A 21,254-nucleotide genomic window follows, 5' to 3' on the forward strand; every position below is an offset into this window, starting at 1 on the left:
TGATGTATGCTCAACGCGTGTACGCAAATTCCTGGCACAGAAGTCGCTGCAATGATGCATACTTCCACTGGCCGGTTCCAAATCAAAACTCGGAGTGAATCAGCCAACTTTTTCTTGCAGCCTTCTCAATCACATCCAGTTCTGTTCGTTTTCCTCTATTGCATCATTCCAGCTCTCACGTCACGCCTCTTTCCTTCCTGCAAATGATTGTTCACCGAGTACGCGTCAACGCATGCACGCGTGTCTGCCATGGGCTACACCACTTTACTCGGAATAATCACGAGAGAGAGAGAGAGTGAGCAGTGCGCCTGAATGACCGGCACGACTCGTGGCGCACAAGCTAGCAGCTAAGCCTCCCCCGCCGGACGCACGTAGCAGCAGGTCCTCCCAGCGTTGCGTCAAACGTCATCAGGACTGAAGCGCATGAAAGCAAGTCGCATCTCGAACCGCATGATTTCCCTTCCCTGCTGCATCATCGAGGCAGTGCGCAGGTACGATGGCACCGAACTGCAGAAGCGAACCGGCCGCGGTCGTCGCGCCTTTTACCGCGATACCTCCGGCTTTTTCTTCAGTTGCAACGACCATGGAAGATCCGCCACTCCTGCAGTGCAACACTGCAACTGATTCAGATCAACCACCATGCAGTGCATGCTACTGTGGTGAGAGCAAGCGAGGTGGCTGTTACAGCTGCCGCTCTGAGTCAGTGGAACCTATTGCAAGTGGAAAGTAATTGGACAGAGAATCGAGTAGAGAATTCTACAGACGTGTGTTTGATTCCATCGATACGCGTTTAATTTATACAAGGTGAAGGGGTGGTTGCCGTTGCGGAGACACCCCCTCTCCAACGGACAAGCAACCGTCCCTGGCGGTCACAATTGATCGTATTGGTTCCTCACAAAACCGAGGCTAGCCATGCGCAGCTGCGGCCATGCAGTAGCACCAGGAGAACCGAACAGCACTTGAGTGCCGATCGGAATCTCCGATACGATCTGGACAGGCGAGTGAGTGGATTCCGGCGTCGTGTCGTGCCCCCGTTGGCTCCCCGGAGGAATCTGGTGTGGGGGAGGCGAAGTCTTTGGACTCTCGGAAGGATCTAAGCGAGAGGGCAAATGCCACCTCGGTTCTACGTCGCATTACCTTCTCCTTTTTGCTCCTTTTCCGTCTCTTCTCTTGTCCGTCCGTGTGAGCGCGGATAAAGCGGCCGGCGGCGAGTGGATTCGATTCTCTGTCTTGTGTGGGGTGCATGTTTAGTGGTAGTGCTTTCTGTTTCTACTCCCTCTAACAAAGTCTACCTCTCCAATTTGGATAAAGACGCATCTCGCTCTCAGCTTGATGTGGAAAAGCAAGGTTTTGGTGCCTTTCTTCGTGTGCAAGTGATCACCTCTTTTACCTGTTATATATCTTTTAACTGCTTGGCTCGAGGCTTTGCTCCAGATGTTGCTTGAGCACCGCTATTATAGCTTTACTTTTTTTTTTTCATGAAAATAACTTTACTTGTTATGTGACAAATATTTTTTTTAAACAATAGTTACGTAGGAAAAAAAGGTCGTTTCTCACTGACACGTGGGTCGTAGATACTATATGGCTATATCTGCTGAATTTTAATTCGATTCAGCTGGTTTATTAACTAGTTTCAATAATTTGGTTGGGAAAATAGTACGAACCATGAGCTTGTGCAAAGCTAAAGTTTGAGGTGGCGAACCAAACATTCTTTTGGATTAGCGCTGGGACTTGGGCGAAAGAAAGGCACACCAAAGAAAGATCTGTGAGATGCACCTCACCTGCAGGATGAGCTCTGTATGTGTGCGAAAGAAAGGCACACTGCGTGATGCGTGTGTCTCTTCGGCATGCACAAGAGGAATTTGATTTGATCTGATCTGATCTGCATAGTATTTTTTCAGGTAGGGTCAAGCTCCCACCTTGAAGGGGCCACCCAAAAAACAATGTCCTTTTTGTTTCACCGGCGTGAGTGTGAGTGCTGTACTTGCTTAGTGGCAGCCAGCACTGACCTGCAATTTTGAGGCTGCATCCAGTGCAGGCTATATTCGCCCGTACATTTTTTTCATCATTGCTTAATGGGAAGTGAATTCAGATTTTTGGGGCGATTGGAAACATTTCTTCATCAATCAATAGTGTGGAAAATCAATGTGTTGGTCTTTACTGTTCCGCATTTTTTTTTTTTTGAAAAAGTGAGAGTTAATTAGCTCTCACAAATCCTTGCTCAGACGCTGCAAGTTTGCAATGATCAGTCCCGCTAAGATTACATGTTACCTTAAGAAATAGCACTTTTTGAGTTAAACCATTTTTAGACAAAGCAAGAACGAAAGTGCGGACAAATAAAGCAAGAACGAAAGTGCTAGCGAGATGCTAGCACGTGCTTGTCCTATTGGAGGCTTGACATTTCGGGCTATATATGAGTGTTACAAAAATTCAATTACGATTACTAATTCACATATTCCAGATCATCATGGTGCATACGTTGCATCCCTGGCTAGCTAGCTGAGTATGCTCGTCGCATATGATGGTCGGCTAACTAAATTATTACTAAATAGTTTCTTTCTGTTGTCTTGCGCAACTCTGGCCTGGTCAGTCAATCTCTGATTTGTCGAGGGTACAATAATCGATAAAATTGTCAAAAGCGTGTTTAGTTACAATAATATATATATAATGTATAATGTATGCTCCGGTTAGTACTCTCAGGTGTTTATGCAGCTACCGCATGGCTTGTTGCTTCTCTGAAGTACTTATATCTCAGAAAAATCAGCACATATTATTCGTTCGGACACCCACAACTCCACCACCCAAATAAAAGTAGGGGCACATGTTCATCGTAGATGATCTAGTAGACTTTTTTCCCCAAAATATATTCCATTCCACTCGCTAACTTGTTCTCTCAAATGACAACCTACAAAGTCGACCCCTAGGAAACATTAGCACGTGGACAATAGAAAATGATCTTACCTAATGTTTACAAGAAGACATCTAATGTCAGGGGAAAATAAGAGATAAATTTCTAACACTAGTGTACCGACTCTCGATTAATCAAAGTACCTTTCCTTTTGCACCATCAGAATTGTCATGTCGAAACGCAGCGAAAACACGTCAGGATGACTAGGGAGTTCAACAAATGAAGCGCTTTTTCTTGCAAATTAAAGCAAGCGCTTTAGTTTCATCGCAAGCAGTGATGAACAGGCGGTGACGCGAGTGGGAAAACGATGGCAGAACAAGAGGTTCAGACAAGAGGAAGAAGCACTACTGTTACAGCTTTAACCATGCGAAAGCAGCTGGTAAAGCTAGCTATCAGCCTTTTTTTTTTTAAAAGCTAGCTATCAGCATAGCACTAGATGTATGCATGGCTTTCTCGCAAGTTATGTATATCGTCGTAATGTAGTGCTGTGGTATGGCTCGTTCGAGATGTGCGCTGTACATGTTCTCCATTAGATTATTAAAGAAAAATAACGAACTTCTCGCATGCTTAACTAGTTCTCAGCTATATTTTCGCTCATAAATTAGTAAGAAGCATATCAATCGATATTCAGATAATAGATACCATAAATTTTGCAGAGAAGGTGATTCGATCTGTCCGGCCTGAGAGCTCTACTCATTTCTATTTCTATTTTCTAGTGACCCAGAAGATCAAGCATGAACAAAGATAGACAGACACGAGATCAGAAGTTCAGAACCAAGCTCGTCCCAAACTCCCAATCATTGGCCGTGGCGTGTCAGCGTCTCACTCACGCTAGAGGCGCTGCCGACTGCCGGCTTCCAGGCACAGGCCCGAAAAGGAAAAGGGTACAGGCCTGCAGGTGCAGGGGGGCTGAGGTGATCCAAGACTGAGTTGAAAACTTGAAATCACAATCTCTGGTGCAGGAACTAACCGGCTATTGGTGTTGTTTGTTGATAGAGATTTCTCCTACGATAATGCTTCTTAATTTTTGTTTTTGTGATTAGATGGCTTTTGTTTTTTTACTTTAGCAGATACTTGAATTATTCGTGCTTGTGTCATGGATGAATCTATGTATGCTTGCACATGTATATGATTTGTAGACTAACTCCAATGCACCTGCTCGTAGAAGGAACCAATCCACCCCTTGTAACAACATGAAACTAATAAAAAAAACTATGGGAAAACCAATATCTTTTGCACTTATACAAAAAGTAATGACTTATGAGCAACAAATACTAAATATTGAGGACATACAAGAGAAGATGATATCAGAGTATAGTTTTGCCATTAATAGTAGTGCAGTAATTTCATTGCGGCTAAACTAATTAAATTGACACACACTACTGCATAATAAGTCTTATATACCGGCACATCACTATCGGTTCCTTACGAACCGATAGTGATGGAGCTTCCATCACTGTCGGTTCATATCAATGATTGATATTAAAAGTGTATTTAAAAAGAACCGGTAGTAAAACTTGCCTATCACTGTCGGTTCTAATCACGAACCGATAATGATGCTATTACTACCGGTCCTTCTTATGAACTAACAGTGATGGGCTGACTATCAATGCGGCTCTAGCCACGAACCGGCAGTGATAATTCATCAAGTATCACTGTCGTGTTACCAACCGATAATAACAATGGATATCATTGTCGGTATATGTTATGAACCGACAATGATAATAGATGATAACTTACCTTAAAAAATCATAACTTTTCATACAAAATTGGACGAGGATAAACTTTATACGAAAATTATAGCATTCGACGAGATCTATAACTTTGTAGTTAAAAACCTTTTCATTTAAAGTCATTTAGATGTCTAAATAATCGTTTAAAGTTTCAAACAGAAGAGATCAAAAGGATCGTATATACTATTATTATCATAAGTACTTCTATGGTGAGATGGTAAGGACATATCAAGCGAGCTGAGTGATCCCAAGTTTGAATGCCACAAACCACACATGCACGTATTTCGTATGACTTGCGACTGAGCGCGCGTGGGGATGCCTAGTCGGGTAATTTTTTTTTTGTTTTTTCGGGACAAAAAAATATCGATTCGGGCATTGACTATCACTACGGTTGAAACCTTCAGCTGATAGTGATAACATCTTCGCTACCGGTCCCCAGACCGACAGTGATAATTGGGACTATCACTACCCATTGCTCACTGCCGGCTCCAAAACCGTTAGTGAAGGTCACTTTAGAGCTGAGAGTGAATACACTTTTTTAGTAGTGATAGTTAGGCATTGTGGCTCTCTCTCTCTCTATATATATGAAAGTGCATCTAGGGTGGTTTTGATGATTGATGATAAGTGATTAAGAGATTAATGTGTTCAATTAGTATTTGAATTGGTGAAAGTTCTATTGATGAAAGCATCATGATGTAGTAACCCTTAAAAATTGAAGAAAGAAGATAGTGCATGGTTTTTCCTTTATAAAATACTCTTGTTTTTGAATTGAGTATATGATCGTCATAATATTAAGAGGGTGCAATATAATAGCTTGGTTATGAACTTAGGGCTCAAAATGATCTACACTCATATGTGTGTGTGAGAGAGAGAGAGAGAGAGAGAGAGAGAGAGAGAGAGAGAGAGAGAGAGAGAGAGAGAGAGAGAGAGAATTCACAACACAGACACCGGGTCAAAAGCTTCTTAGTGAAATCGAAAGTTCCGATGGGTATATCAAACTTCCCATTAAGTCGGGCTGTCAAAAATTTGAGAACTCTAGGTTCTTGGATTGCTGAATTTATTTGCATGCATCTGAAGCAAAAGCTCATCTCCTCTCTCTAAAAAGTGATTCATCTTTAGAGAGAGATTTGAAAAGAGAGATTGAGTGCTAGAAAGAAAAGAGTCCATTTTTTACACTAGGGTTCATCTTGAGCTTCTCCGTTTGCATTTGTTTCTCTTGGAGATTGGTGAGTCCTAGACGGCTAGGAGTTGCTCACGAGCTACTGACTCATTTGTGATGCGTCGTGAGGAGGATTGTGAAGGTTGGATTTCGCCTCCACAAGACAAGGAAGCTGGGGAATGCTTTGTGCAGTCTCGGAAGGAAAATAGTTGAAAGAGACCCGACTCAAGTATGATCGAGCCCCTCAAAGGAGATGTAGAATCCCTTCACATATCCGAACTTCAGGAACATCATTATCTTGTCTTCGTCTTTGGTTACTTCTTTTATTTTATTACTTTATTGCAAGTTCTTATATTGCATCATATAACTTGCCTTAGAGTAGCTTTAATTTCATTAAAATGAAGTTTTAGCTTGTTTTGAGGAAAACTCACTACAACAGAATATATCATCCATGTCGCCCCATCAATGTCGGTTAGGCACAAATCGGCATTGATGAAGCATCAGTGCTGGTTTGTAACATTATGAGCTCAATTAACGATCAAGCCATGTTGAACAGGCACTTATTCTTATTATCAGCGCCAGTTCTAGTTGCCAACTAACACTAATATTTCAGTGCCGGTTCGTAAACATGTCCGACGCTGATATGAGTCCGGACCCGAAAATTCACTTCAATAAACTTTTAGCTCATAAGCCTCACGTCCGCTCTCTCCTATCTCCTCTGCGTCGTGCACCCCTCTCTCCTCATCCTCTCTTCTCTCTCTCTCTCTCACTCCGATCCCCTTTATCTCCTCCCTCTCTTGAACTCTCCTCTTCTCATCTCCTCTCTCCCTAGTGCCGGAGCTCAAGCTGCACACGCTCGCCAGCCTCAACTCCCTTGTCCACACCTTCTGGCTGGAGATCTCCACCAGCGTCCACACCTTCTGCTGTTGATCCCTGTCGTGGCGTCATACCTCAGTCACCGCATGCGCGACAAGGCCGCCCCGGTCCTGCTCACGCCGCCATGCATACTGCTAGCCACCGCAGGGCTCGAGGTCGCCATGGGAGGTGTTGGCATCCCTCTCCTCTTGCCCCTGCCCTCTGCTGGCACTGGACTGGCGTGGGGGTGGAGATCAGCCCGAACTCAGGGTCGATTCCTTCATTTGCTGGTGATGGTGAGGAACCGAGGCTTGCTTGTAATCGATTCCATGTGTTGCAAGAGGTGGCTCGTTCTCTTCTACCACTGGGAAGAATCGAAATAGGTAGGTTGCCGGTGCTCTTATTTTGGGCAATTACTTGTCTAGTTATCTTGTCAGAAGCACTATATATGTGGAATGGTATAGTGGTATGCTTGTCTGGTGTATATAGCGCTATGTTTTGCCAATGGTGGTACTTGCCTATTTTTGAGCTTTAGCATTGATGATTGTACGTGAGATTGATTGCCTGATTGAAAGTCTTCTACTTGGCGCTCACCCTATTTTCTGGAGATGCCTCTAGCACAATGTGGACACATATATCATAGTGCAAGTAAAAAACCTGTTGCTAAAATTTGTCTACTTGAAAGCTTTTCTTTCACTCCTTTTTGCAACCCAAATGCTGTACTATATGCCTTATGTAACCCTTCCCTAAGGAAAAAAGAAAAACAGAGCAGAAATTGCTACCTTGTTCTGGTAATTGAGCAAGGATCAAGCTGCTATATGGTCATGACATGAATTATTCTAAACTTTAGTTTATATTGATGGACATTGGAGCCAATTTCAGAGCCTTTGCTGCTTAGTTCACATCTTGTACTTGCTTGTTGTTGTATCACAAAAGATTTCTGTTTGCTAACACAGAGTTGTTATGGACTCATGCTTTGGCTCCTTTTTTACCCTGATTTTACTGTATCAATCATAGCTATGTTATTTCCTCTGGAACATGTCTGTGCGGTTGAATACGTTGTATACTAGAGTTTGCTTTTGGGATCAATTAAATATAACTGTTAGTTCATCTCAAAGCCAGTTCAATTTACCTTTCCATATTTGTTTTACATTTTTGCCTAACTGAATTTCATGTGAAGATGCACTTTGTATAGATCGAGCTCCAAGCTACATAGGAAGGAGAAATAATGGATCCAAGGTTGGAGGCCGTTGTGGAAAGAATGCTGGACAACTATGATAGTATGCTTGTGGAGAGAGATATGAATACAAATGCTACCTGTTGTACAATCTTTTCCTTTTGTTCTTTAGTGACTTTTGATGGAAGCATGACATAGATTGATAATAAGATTTATAGTATAATTATGAGTATGTGTGTAATCATGAGTAATTTTATACAGAGTAATAATAATTTGTTTAGATTCTTCTACAAGATCATTGTGCAATTATTCTATCAAGTTTATTTGGTAGCTTTCATTTTGCATAGTGCATTGCATCAGGGAACAACTAGATTAGGGGAGGGGGGAGGGGGGCATTAGTGCCAGCTCATGATAAAAAATAGTACTGATAGTCTTCGTATCAGTACCATTTTATCCTATAAACTATCACTGATAGTCTTCGTATCAATGCATGTTCATTGTTATGAACCGGCATTGATACTTATTATCAGTGCCAGTTTTTAAAGTAGCAATGAAATTCATAGACTATGAATACCGAGTAATTAATATTGGTTTAAAAACCGTCACTGATGACATTTTTAAATTGGCACTGATGAACTTTTCTGTAATAATAATTAGAAAAATATATATTCAGCTCCTTTAGGCAGTCATCTAGATCCTTCAAAATATTATCTCACTTGCTAAAAAAAAAGTTGCACTTGGTTGGTAGATATTTTTATTTAGGATTGTTTAAATTGAAGGGTTCATACTTGAAGCATAAATCATCCAAGGATAATTACTCATTTTCCACCGCTAAAATCTTTACTCCTGGATTGCCATCGTCTATGTTAGTGATACGCCCACTGCTAAACTCCTTGATCCTAGATTTACCATCGCTAGTGCCTAGTGTTAATAGTAAATCGAGGATTAAGGATTTTAGCAGTGGCGAATGAGGAATTCACCTATAAATCATATGCGAATTACCAGTTTGAAGAAAAAGTCACATACTAGTCATTTCCATTTTATTTTGATATATTTGCACGGTTCTCCATCGTTGAGTAATACATAATTCTCTTAGTACTCCACATACGCAAGCATGGTTGCCAGCTGAACTCAACCGAGAGAATTTTTTGAAAGAATATATATTTCGGTCCATTCTTCAGCACGTTTTCTATCCGGCCTTTCGTTTTCCTTAAACCCTGTGGTAGTTCGGCTGACCGTCCGTCCATCCATATCCTGAGCAGCGGGTAAACAATTCGCCGGTAGCTTCACAGAAATTAGTGTACGGGTTGCCTGCCTGCCTGCCAATTTTGCATGGGCGACGCGTGGCTTGTGCAGCAGGCAGGACTGTTACTGTGATCCAGACCAGAACTCCAAGTCTCCAACGCTGCAAAGAAAAGAAAGCATTCACGCGCTCATCCATTCGTCGGCAATGGCTGTCCCTAAATTCTCCAGGTTTACCTGCTACGACTCGAATTATATAGTATCTGCAAATGAAAAGTACTACTGATAACTGCAAATGAAAAGTATATTATATATCTATTTTTTTAAAATACCACTATAACTCGTAAACACATACATATATTTACATCGCCATACCCCTATACTCATACAATACATATTGAAGACCGGAGATATGTAACTTTAAGATTCACGAAGTGATCATATACGTCTACTGAAGATCCAAGTATGTAGCTTGAAGATGGATAAAATGATCACAAACGTCTCGATGCCGACGGACACATCAACTAACATTGAAAAACAGTCATATTCATAAGACACACAATAAACCATTTGATTCCTAATAAATACTAACTATTGAGACAAGCTTGTTCTAAAAAATATTATATATCTTAATATAAGACAAATTCTTTCTCTCCACACATAGTTCTCCTTGAAAAAACGGAAACCAAAATCATTTGTCAGAAACTCATAATTACATTAGCTGGCAAATAAAAAATTTAGAGGTGCGTGCAGTCTTATGTGTGAGGATTTCTGTTAAAACTATGTCGCGTTTTCTTTGGTAGGGGATATATTAGGGTGTGTTCGATTCGTTGTATGAGGGTAGATCGAATCATTACATTCAAATAAACAGGAAAGAAAATTTTATATGATTTTAAAAAGGATCTCAATGAGATTCTGATTCATATTATTATTCTACTGATCTAACGATTGACACGTGTAAGAGAGAAAGATAATGATATATGTCATATTAAAAAAAATCTTTTAAAAAATCTGATCTTATAAAATTTCATTCCCAAGTGCTCTCCCGTGTTCCATTGCATGACTCCGGTTGAATGGGAATTTTGAATTTCATGGAATATTCCTTTATATTTGGGATGATCCGATCCCAAAAACAGCCAGACAAGCCGTCAGCTTCCGTCCGTTTCGTCCGTGACTCCTCGCCACCGAGTGGTTGACTACTGGGTCGGATAAACAGTATCCTTTCTCCTAAAATTTTCTTCTCTTTTTCTATTTAAACAGTAAGGTTATCGTGTTTAAAATAATGTAAGTTCTATACTCAATATCACTTGTATATTTAAAAATAAAAATCTACAACGAGGGCTACTCTTAAGGAATTCTAGAAAATTTTAAGGCCTAAAAAAATTCTAAAAAAATGAAAAAAATTCACTAATATTCATCTCATATGGTGTAATAATTTCTAAAATTATTTTGAACCTAAATTATTTGATGAAAAAAGTTCCTTTGCAATGCTCCATTTATATGTATTTTTATCATTTTATGTGGCATCTTTTTGTTTCAAAAATGAAAGTATAAAAACATGAAAACGTTCCTCGATTAGGTTGTGAATGTGGGATTAATTAGAATTGACAAAAGAGCAAGTGGAAGCATTTGCACGTTTCTACCTGAATTATACAATCAGACCTTGCGGCTCTTGAGCTTGGTATTTTATACCTGCAGCTGAGCAAACCCATGTGTCAGAGGGAGCACGCGTCGAGATCCTGCGTAGTACTGCGCGAGATGCAAGCAACAATCAAGCACGGTCAACCAAGGTTCACAAATTCATTTAGACCTCAAAAATCGGTTCCAACAGAAATACTTAGTTACTGTGAAAACCTGTTAAATTTCGACAAGAATTCAGAAAAATTCACTTAATTAAATTTATAATTCGGGAATTCAGACCGAATCAATCGAATGTTAACCGATCGAATTCTATCTGTAACCGATCAAATTAACCATTTATCAACATTTATCGACCAGTTTTTCCTCATTTTCCACATATACCGAGTGTATTTCTTAACCGGTGAAGTAAAAAAAATAAAAAATGGCTCAACCTTGAAAAAAGAAATAAATAATTTATCTAAGCTTCAAATCAAGTGCAACAAAATTTGTTGGTTTTCTTGTAACATGATCTACATGATAAAAATATTTATACTTATAAAAAAGTTGAATGTTTTCTGAGAAAATATATTTGCTAAACCTAGTTAAATGTATAGTTAACTCTTTTCTAATCCAAAAATCATGAAACTAATTTTGTTAGTCTTCTTATAGGATCATATGTTTTTAAAAAATACATGAACTCATGAAATAGTTATTAAATATACAAGACTGTGTAAATGTGTTGCAACTAGATTAATTCAGGACTAACCCATCATACCTCCAAATTTAATAAAACCACTTTATTAGTTTACTTTACTATACTTTATGCAGGAAATTAACGGTAGATATAAAAAATTTAATTATAATGTTGTTTCTTAATATGTTCACTTTCTGCTTGTGAGCTTTGTAAAAATTATAGAGAAATTAATAAAATTCTAAATAAAGGAAAACCAATTTCAAAGATCCTCTTAAGATACGTCCTATAAAAAAATGTATTGGCATGTTAAGCTTTTTGTTAATATAAATTAATAAATGAGTTGCACACTTCAACTTTTTCTTTTTTTTAAACTTCCTCCATATAGAATATGATGCAAACGATATTATTTTTGAATTTTTTTCACATGAGGTCTAGAATTGTCTCTAGTTTTTAGGATTTTTTGATTATTTTTTATTTTTATTTTTTTGAATTTTTAAATTTAAATTCGAAACCAGTGGTATTATAAAAATCGGCGCGGATCAGTAAATTCGCTAATCATACTTATTGATCGGTGACCGCCAAATTTTCAAACCCTGCTATCAACACGATCAGCAGATTTCTTAAAAATTAGTGCCGCCGTTTACATGGAAGTGGTCTTGACGGAAAAAAAAAAAAATCTGAAGGCTGAACTCTGTAGCCTTTAAATTTCCCACGTAGCTGCCTTGTCCAATGTCCATCAGCGAAATTTTAGTATATGTATTTGTGATTTGCTCAGCAAGACAAGAATATGCTACTTTAGTTGCAGTCATAGCTACTTACGCATGTTCTTAAGTTGGCACCAGGTCGGTCTACAAACTACAAAGTACGATTAGTCCTGTTCAGCTTCAGCCTGGCTTGAACAGATTTTGATCTGAGATAGATTAATTTCTTCTGTCAATACCTCGAGGTACGGACGTTAATCGTGATTGGTAGTATCGCTTTGAGATGTTTCACAGTGTGTGTTTATCTTATTGTTGATTATGAACTGACCCTGACAGAGATTATATGACAGACACTTTGGAATCACCGATCCACGTCTTTGAGGTAGGGCCAAACTCGCACCTTCACAAGTAGTAGCAGATATATACACACACTTCTATGATACAAACACTTGGGATGAGGATAAGCGAGAAGAGAGAAGATCTCGGTCTCGTTTACTGGCTTACTAGTTGGATCACCCACCACTTCGACCGACAACACATCAACCATTGTGAATTCGCCTTGCCTCCCCGCTCCGTTTGGCAGAACTTCTTGATTCAAATTCTAAAACTCTTTTGTAAGAAAAATGATTATATAGCTAAAAGTAATTTTATATGGTAAGTTTTATAGAAGAATTGATTCAGTGAGAAAGTAGTAGAGGAAACTTATTTTTTTTACTCTCGTATTCTAGTTTATTTTAAAATATCACTAACATAACATCATTTTAAAAACTGAATACTACAAATTATTGTTTGACAGAGTTTTTACTAATTCTAGTCTAAGAACGAATCTAAAAACTCTTCTAAACATGCCCCTGTTCTACTATACACTACTTGCAATTACACCATACTCGGCCGCATTCAACTTAAAAAAGAGCTTCGATGTCATGTCCTAGCTCCTGATGCCACCACAAAACACAATTGGACCAAGTAAGCTAGTGACCAGGAAAGCAATTCAAGGCGAGGGGGATGAGAAGAAACCTAAGCAGAAAAAGTGGAGACGCAAGAAAGGGAAGGAGCACTTGATTATTTCCTCACTAGAAAAAGTGGAACCCGGTTGGTGGGTCTCTGCCGGTTTTGGATGTTGGACCGAGGAAGTATTAGATAGCGTCGCTAGAAGGGTGGGTAAAACTAAATTACGATACCAGCTATGATTCAGTGTTAAGGAATAGCAACAAGTGGTTTTTTATTAGAAATTGTTGAGAAATAGTACTAGTTGCTATATGGAGTCTGTTTCCTGCCTATGTTAGTGCATTGAAGTTGAGGTTCTCGTAGCATTAGATGGAGCAAGATTACTGATGGAATGGATCAGCATGCTGATTGTATTTGAATCGGATTGTGTTGCAGTGGTCCAAGGCCTTATAGATTCATCAATGGATCGATCTTCCATAAGTTTATTCTACATTAAAATCAAAAAACTATTGAATTCTCTTTATAAGTACACATCAGGAAGGTAAAGAAGATGTAATAGGGTGGCTCATGAGCTTGCTCCATTAGCCAAAAGGAGCGTGGGTCTACAGTTTTGCGACCAGACCTGCCTTCTCGTGTATCCAAACTCCTCGTCAAAAATTATAATTCTACTACCTTTAATTAATAAAACTCCCGGTTCTTAAAAAAAATAGAACCAAACAAAGAGAACGAGGGGAGAGAAGAGTAGCAGTAGTTGAGGGTGGCAATAATTGTTTGGGAATCCGGGGCGCTACTCACTGTTTCCATCTCCTAGAGCTGAATTCTAAGATATCTCATCTCTCTCTCTCTCTCTTCCTCTTCGCCGTCACGGCGGCACTCACTTGTTCAGCTGCTCTCCCTCCCTTCCATTTGGCGGTGCAAGTTGTGGAACTGGCGCACGGCTTTGCTTTGGTCTTCTCCTTCCTTTCTGAGCGCATATAAGCAAGCAGTTTCTCGCCTTTGGTGGAGGCGGGGCCGCCGCTTTTTGGTTGCGTTCTCCCTTCCCCTCTCCTGCCTTCCCATTGGAGCGCGCAAAGCTGGACGGCACCATTTAAAGAAGGTGAAGGGCACGGAGGAGGAGGAGAGATCGCCAGCTCACACACCATTCACGCAAGGATCGCGCCGCTGCACGTTGGCCTCCTCTGCTTCTGCTGCGCCGCGAGGACGGACGGACGGACGGACGGATCGTTGGCGTTGGCCCAGGTGCTTTTCTTGATTTGGGTTTCTTGCATTGGTTGCGTGATCAGGAAAAGATCCTGATTCGGTAGGATCGGGCCGGCCGGGTTGTGCTCGTGAGGGGTTTCTTGATTCGGTTGCGTGACCTAGTGGAAGGGAAGCTTGGGGGCTGCTCCGAGTCGGCTTGGAAAGCGAGTTCCTTCCTCGGATGGTGCTCCCCGCGCCTGGCCTGGGGGCCGCCGTCTTTCGTGCAATCATCGTTGCTTGATTTGGTTCCTTCCTTTTCGTTCAAGTCTTTCTCTAGTTGCTTGTCAAGTGTACAAGCACAGCCAAGGCCCTCTTGTTTCCTGATGCGTTCACGCGTTCCTGTGGTCTCAACCGTGCTGGAGTTCGGCTTCTCTCGCTTCTGAGCCTCTGTTGTAGGTCTACTCGTGTCTCCTGATTGGTTATGGTAGACTCCGTGCAGAAGCCTAGCCTCCGAGGTTTTTTCTAGTTTCTTCTTTGGTTTATTTGGTTAATAGCATGATTAAAGCTGAAGTTTTGATTGTTCGTGTGAGTTTTGATGCCTTCTTTAGGTTGAAACCTCCTGTGTTCTTTCTCTTACAAGCACAATAACTTGTTTCTGAGGTCTATCACTTATGATGTTTGTAGGATATTTACTAAGAGCATGTTCCCCTTTTTGTTAATTCATCAGTGGTATGGTATTGATAGATCATTTTCTGTTAAAAGTAGGATTGAGATAGTCTTCTACTGCCAAGATGGCTGAATGATTTCATATGGTGCACTCGTTCTTTTCATAGTGCTAATGATACTTCATCTAGTTGTGCCAGCTTTGGCTAGGCATTTCTTGTAAGACCCATCTAAGTAAATAGTTATCCAGGACGTTTGACCACAATATAAAAGTGATTTTTCATAAAAAAAAAAGTGATCAGATTTTGATTCAAACAAATGATTGAGCATTGGATGGTGCTGGCTCTTATCATTTTCATTTTCTCCAAGCTCCTTACTTGTGAGTTTATGTTGTGATCACTGATCAATATTGCTTCTCTTTGAAATGTTGATCCTCAGTCACTAGCTGAAAGTTTATTTTGGATTGGATTAGCTCCAGTGATTATTATACAGCCGTGTGTGCTGTCAAATCCTCTAGTGCTTTAGTTTCCTCGAGGAGCAATTATACTAATGTTACTTCTTTAATGTCTTCTGTAGGTAGTTTAGTTCGGAGGTTACTCTTGCAAATCATCGTCATAGTTTGGATGGCATCAATGGTTAATTTGATGAGTTTATGGAACCCTGGATGCCAAGCTCATCTAGGTTGCATCACAGTGGAACTGTAACATTTGCTACAGAAGTTCCCTCATTTTAGAAGAAAGTTTCAAGGTGGATTAACAAAATATAAGTGTTCTTCTGAAGCTTGATGTTGTTTCTATAAGGGTGAAGCGGGAGTGCAGAATTTCGTCTGGCATGCAGATGTCAACAGATCCTAATCACTATGAGGTATTTCCACATTCATTCTGCGACCAACATGTGGTTTCGTTTCAGACGAGTTTAATTACCAGTGGATCAGGAGCCATGCCAGTTTGTCTGGACACTTCCAGCGGAATTAATGGCAATATGGCGATGTTGAACACTACACCTTCAACAATTGTATCCACTGGTTCACCAAACATGGTTTCTGATTCTAGCCAGAGCATCAACTATAGCACACCTATGGCTGTGGAGTGGTCCTATCTTGAACTGCAAATTCTGAACGATGCCCTCAACAAGTAAGCTATACTGCCACTTTATCTGAATTAAGAAGCAACTTCCATCTCACCTTATTAAGCGGACCTTTTTATCCTATATTTTGCAATGCAATGCCGTTTTACAGTCTCATCATGTCCATGCATGGAAATTGACGCCAAACTGACATGATTTTGTGCTACCTAAATGCCTATATTATTTCATAATACTGTAAGTGTTTGTCATGTTAATGGTTGGATCTATTCAGAAGTTCACCTCTGTTGTCTTTTTTTTCTCCTGATGAAAGGAAGATTCTCTATTTCTGCTAAGGAAATGTTACATGAATAAATTTGGAAAGATTAGCTCTCTTTTTCTACTAAAGTTAGTTATTTTTCAGTTTCATTCGTTTTACTGATACTTGGTCCAATAAGCAGAGACCTGATGCTCGTCACAAAAAAATCTTATCTATCTTCTATTGAAGTTTTTACCTGTCAGTTCATTCCTAATCTTGCATCCTTTGGTGCATTATTAATGAAATTGTCAGGTATGCAAAAGAACCAGGAATCATGAAGTACATCAAGATAGCAGCCATGTTACCAGACAAGACAGTAAGAGATGTTGCCATGAGATGCCAGTGGATGGCAGCGGTTAGTCCATGATCCGTTTGATCTATTGTGCAGCATCTGAATGAAGTTTCCTAATCTGTTGTTTTCAAACCACATTTTCATAGGAAACTTCTGCAGTAGCTAACAGTTCAGATCCAAAACATCTGAACCTTATTATTTAAACCTGAACTCTGATAATTACAAAAGTCATGCAATATGTTCGTCCACTCTAGATTATTTTCATTTGAAAGGAATATGTGGTCCCACTGCAGCTTATGGATGGGTACTAACAGTAGTTTATACTTCTGTGACTTTTCAAGATGATATCATTAGAATTCCACTAAACCAGTGCCGCGTATATGAAAGTAGATCATGCGGAAGATACATTTATTTGTCCACATCTATAAAAATCACTATAGTGGTCTGTTAGTGTGATCTGAGCTGATCCTCTTAAGTATCTTTTTGAGCTGTTGCCCCATAGACTTACCTTTGTATGCGTCTAGTGTGTACTAGAATAATATTAGCGGGGCTGAAGAGTCTCTACTTTTGACATTATTAGCAATACCTGTGTCTTGACCTGTATTTCTAAAAAGGTTTGCAGCCAAAAATTGCCCTGCTCTTGTTTCATGTCAAGACTCAAGAGCATGTATATCTCTTGGAAGGGATGTAACGTTTTTGTTTTTATATTTTACTTTGTTAGTTAGTACAATCGAGATGGTATACTTGCGTTGATTGTTCAGTGAATAACATCCAACCATACCAAACTGGCATTGTCAGCAACCAATAAGAATGATTCCATGACTCTTTTATTTTTGCCCCGGGGGGGGGGGGGGGGCACTAATAAATATTTATTAAGTTCCGTTGTAGAGGCTAGGGTTGTTGCTCCAGTTTTTTAGCTTGAGTAATATTTAGTTGTATCTTATTTGATTTTTTTCAGTTACATATTGATATTTGATGAAGGATTTTTTTTCATCAAATATTCTTTTCCATTTCATTTTTGGTGGTCTTGTGCTCGTTTTCTGGTGGAATATATGGAAAGAGAGGAATGCAAGGGTTTTCCGAGCAACGAGCAAAACAACATTTGAGGTGGCGGGTTCCATTAAGGAAGAAGCGGTTCTCTATTGCTCTGCGCACACTTTAGGGGCTAGGAGCAGACTTTGAGTTCTTTGTTGCTTTAAGCAGTGGTTTTCCCTTTAGTTGGCTGCAGCGCGGTTGTTTTTAGTTTCCTTTTGCCGGAACTGGTCCTTCAATTTTCTGGCACTAAGTTGTCTCGCTTTTCCTCTGTAAACCTTCTTTTACTCCTAGTCTAATAAAATCGGCAGACCTCCTGCCGTCCTTTCTAAAAAATTTCATTTTTGGTGGTAATGATGATTAGATTTGCTCACAGAGAAAAGAAGCTACAAGACAACGGAAACCTGAAGAACGCTATCTTGGAAAAAAGATAAAAGATAGAAAGGTAGTCATCCTTTCATTTTCAGTAAAGTATCAGCCTCCTGTTAGCACCAGAATACTCTTACTTGAAGCAATTACTGTTATGACTCCTGATAAACATAGTCTTTACTTGGACTTGTTTTGTGATGTTAAATATATTTTGAACCCACCACAGTCCATGCATGTACAAATGTTGAGGTCTTGGTGGAAATTATGGAATGAAGTGCACACTTATTACTCTGGTGGCCTCCGCTTGACATAATTTAATGGTCTTCTTACCAGATTAACCCTCAAATAGGAAAATGCATCATAATGTGCTACTGTACAAAATGAAGAGGGGATGAGAAATATATATGATGCAACCTCATCATTTGCACTTCTTTATTTTTCTAAATTCATATTTATGAGTTTATTTTCAAATGGTTCTGATTAAGGTTATTTCTCAGGACAAAATGGCTGAGCCATCATCGTGGGCTACTAATCCTCTTGTTCAGACAGATATGAGAGCTTCTTCCTTTATGTCGTGTAACACCAGACACAATAGCAGATTTCTATCTGGAGGTTGGTAGGTTACTTATAAAGTTTTTTAGGGGAAGAAAAGTTGGTTGGTAGGTTACTTATAAAGTTATCGAGTAATTGACTATGTACATCGTATCCCTTTGCTTGCGGCAACAGTGAAAATATTTCAAACCATTTTGTGTTCTTAGGAAGGCTTAAAATTTATTTTCATAAAACTCGAAACCTTAGTAAGGCATTTGTCCATTTAGCACTATGGACAACAAAAACTAGAGTAGCGCACGTTGCATAGCTTCATGTTGACTCTGATGCTAAAATTATCATAGGGATACTTAATTCCATTAAATTCAACACTTTTTCAGCATATTTGAGATTTTGTTATATTTTAAATGTTTTAGAATCCTCGTAGTATCTAATATAAGCATATGGACTTTCCCTATAGGCCAAAAGTTCGAAACCAAGGTTGTCTTGCTTCTTTCAGACCATTCAATCTTTTACAACGTATGACAACATGTCTGTGCTCCTTTTATGCAGACTCGCAATTTGATCATGCAATGCTAAATATATTGGAAGACAATGCTCGATTTCTCAACCAAATAGAAGCAAATATTTTAACATCACAGGTTGGTGTTTTGTTTCTTGTACAATCTGTTAAGTTCGCGGGAAATTCAGTTCAAGACATTATTTTTATTGAAATTATTTACGTCTTCTCCCAGATTAACTCTTAATTTAGTTTGTAACAAAACTCTAGCATACCGGATAGGTGTAAGTAAGGCCTAAGAGTTACGCTATCCAATAAATGTATACCCTGCTGCTCACAACTTCTCATTGGATAAAAAGAAAAACCAAATTTCTATCTTCTATTGTTATGCATGTAGGGAGCACATGTTCTGAAAAATTGTCATGAGCAGTAGGAAGATTTAGCTGTGCAGGACAGCAGCACTAGTTATAAATTCAACTTGATAATCCTTTTCAGGGTCAGAGCAACATTGATCTTTTCCGTCACACAAGAAGGAACATCAATGGTCTTCTACAAAGGTAGAGTTTACTACATTTTATGCATATAAATTGGCTCAAAGTTCTATAGTGTGAAAGAGTGTTTGTGACGAAGCTATCTCTGATATGAAGCTCTCTCTAATAAACAGCATGAGCCAAATGCCCGGAATAATGAGCAAGATGCCTCCATTGCCTATTTCGGTGGATGAAAAGCTAGCTAGTTACCTACTTTCTGGCGCTCCTATGGTAAATTTCTTTTGCTTTGACCGTAGAAATATGCCTATAATCTGTACCCTGGTGCTGCGTTGATTGTTAGGTACATGAATGTCAGTATATTAGGTACCGAAGTGAAGATACTAGATACAGATCCAATCATGCCAAAGTAGCATACTCACCAGTTCCTCACTTAAAAATCATTTATAGCAATGACTTGACTTTCTGCTTGGTCCTGCCATTGCCAAATTACACCCGTTGCGTAGTTGGTGATACTTAAATTGTTAGCTAATACTCAAGAAGTACTTAAAAGATACAGTCATTAGTCTTTCTGTAATATCTGATCAGCGTCATCAGTTTTCAATTGGCAGCATGCATAAATAAAAAGAATGCTCCTCTTTGACATATTTTTACTCTCTTACCCAAATTCAATATGAACTCTTGATTTTGTTGATATCTTTGTCATTTTTCGTTTGAAGGCACAAGTTCTTGGGAGCAGTCATTTGAAAGAAGAGCCAAGAGGATGGTAGGCCACTGCCAGATAGGGCAGCAGCTCAATTTTCAGCGGTAGTTTAATCAAAAATACCCGGAGAGTCATTTGCTTCAGTATCTGCGTGGAGAAGCAAAGGTGAAACAAAGATCCTGCTTTTCCAATGTATGAAAGCTATAGAAGCAATGCGAGCCACTTCATTAAATGACCTTCAAGAACAACAGCCTAGCTTGCCTTCTCTGAGAGCTTATATTAGTGATGATTGAGATAGTGAGAGTTTTCCGTAATCTGCAGTCTTCCGCACCTTGGTTGCACATATTGATTCTTTTTGGTTTCTCCTGGTGTCTTTTGCTCCAGACGGAGTGGTGATCGATGTTAACAGAGGTGTAGCATAGAAACTTGATATGAATGATTAGCAGGAAAAGCCTTTATGTCAGTTACAAGGTAACCAACCTTTCTGTGTGTATGTGATGCATGTGCAATTTACCTATTTCTCTGCAATCTCTCCTTCTGGATGTATAGAAAAACCCTGCATGAGTTTAACAGAGATCCAATGATGTGTATATAGAGGCGATGTTGGCCCGGAGGGATGCCCTCTTGTCCTGAATCTTCACCGTGGTGGACCGACGGTGGGCGGTGCCCGAGAGAAAGGAAATCTGAATCTAATGTTTTGAGGAGGATGAGGATGAGGATGTATTACGTACAGAAGAGCGCTTGACGTGAGCATGTTTCAAGAAAAGAAATATTGCAGGTGTTAGGGCAACTGGAAAAAACTATCATACTATTCAGCTGTCTGATTGTGAGGAGAGCTGGATTTTGAATACCAAAGGTTTTTCAGTTCCTTCCGGGTATATTTTAGAGATGTTCCGAACTATACATAAAAACAACTAGATTAAATTTTACAAAATTAACTTAATGCGTATACAAATAATCATACATGCAATTAAATCAATGTAATGCACAAGAGAAGGAAATACAGAGACAAATGATTTATTACCGAAGTTCAGATATCCACCGATATCTTACGTCTCCACT

The 21,254-nt window shown here is 39.5% G+C and overlaps 1 protein-coding gene across 7 annotated transcripts; it reads left to right on the forward strand.

The window, feature by feature from the left end:
- Positions 1–13,739: 13,739 nt before the first annotated feature.
- On the forward strand, positions 13,740–20,685 carry LOC133921718 (uncharacterized). 7 transcript variants are annotated; one of them, XR_009910315.1, is made up of 10 exons: positions 13,749–14,276; positions 15,456–16,012; positions 16,513–16,615; positions 17,949–18,029; positions 18,451–18,565; positions 19,055–19,143; positions 19,497–19,558; positions 19,666–19,762; positions 20,209–20,357; positions 20,577–20,685. XR_009910315.1 is itself a non-coding variant. In XM_062366710.1 (10 exons), the coding sequence occupies exons 2-10, from the start codon at positions 15,711–15,713 to the stop codon at positions 20,257–20,259; spliced, it is 708 nt and encodes a 235-aa protein (XP_062222694.1). In that variant the 5' UTR covers positions 13,749–14,276; positions 15,456–15,710; the 3' UTR covers positions 20,260–20,685. The 7 variants fall into 7 exon arrangements, 6 of the variants coding, with proteins under 6 accessions (XP_062222693.1, XP_062222694.1, XP_062222689.1 ...); XM_062366710.1 differs by having other exon boundaries at positions 15,456–15,743; positions 15,936–16,012; positions 20,209–20,685; XM_062366708.1 differs by having other exon boundaries at positions 13,752–14,276; positions 15,456–15,743; positions 15,814–16,012; positions 20,209–20,685.
- The last annotated feature ends 569 nt before the right edge of the window (positions 20,686–21,254 follow it).

Source organism: Phragmites australis, chromosome 6 (assembly GCF_958298935.1).
Source record: "Phragmites australis chromosome 6, lpPhrAust1.1, whole genome shotgun sequence".
NCBI classification, from domain to species: Eukaryota; Viridiplantae; Streptophyta; class Magnoliopsida; order Poales; family Poaceae; genus Phragmites; species Phragmites australis.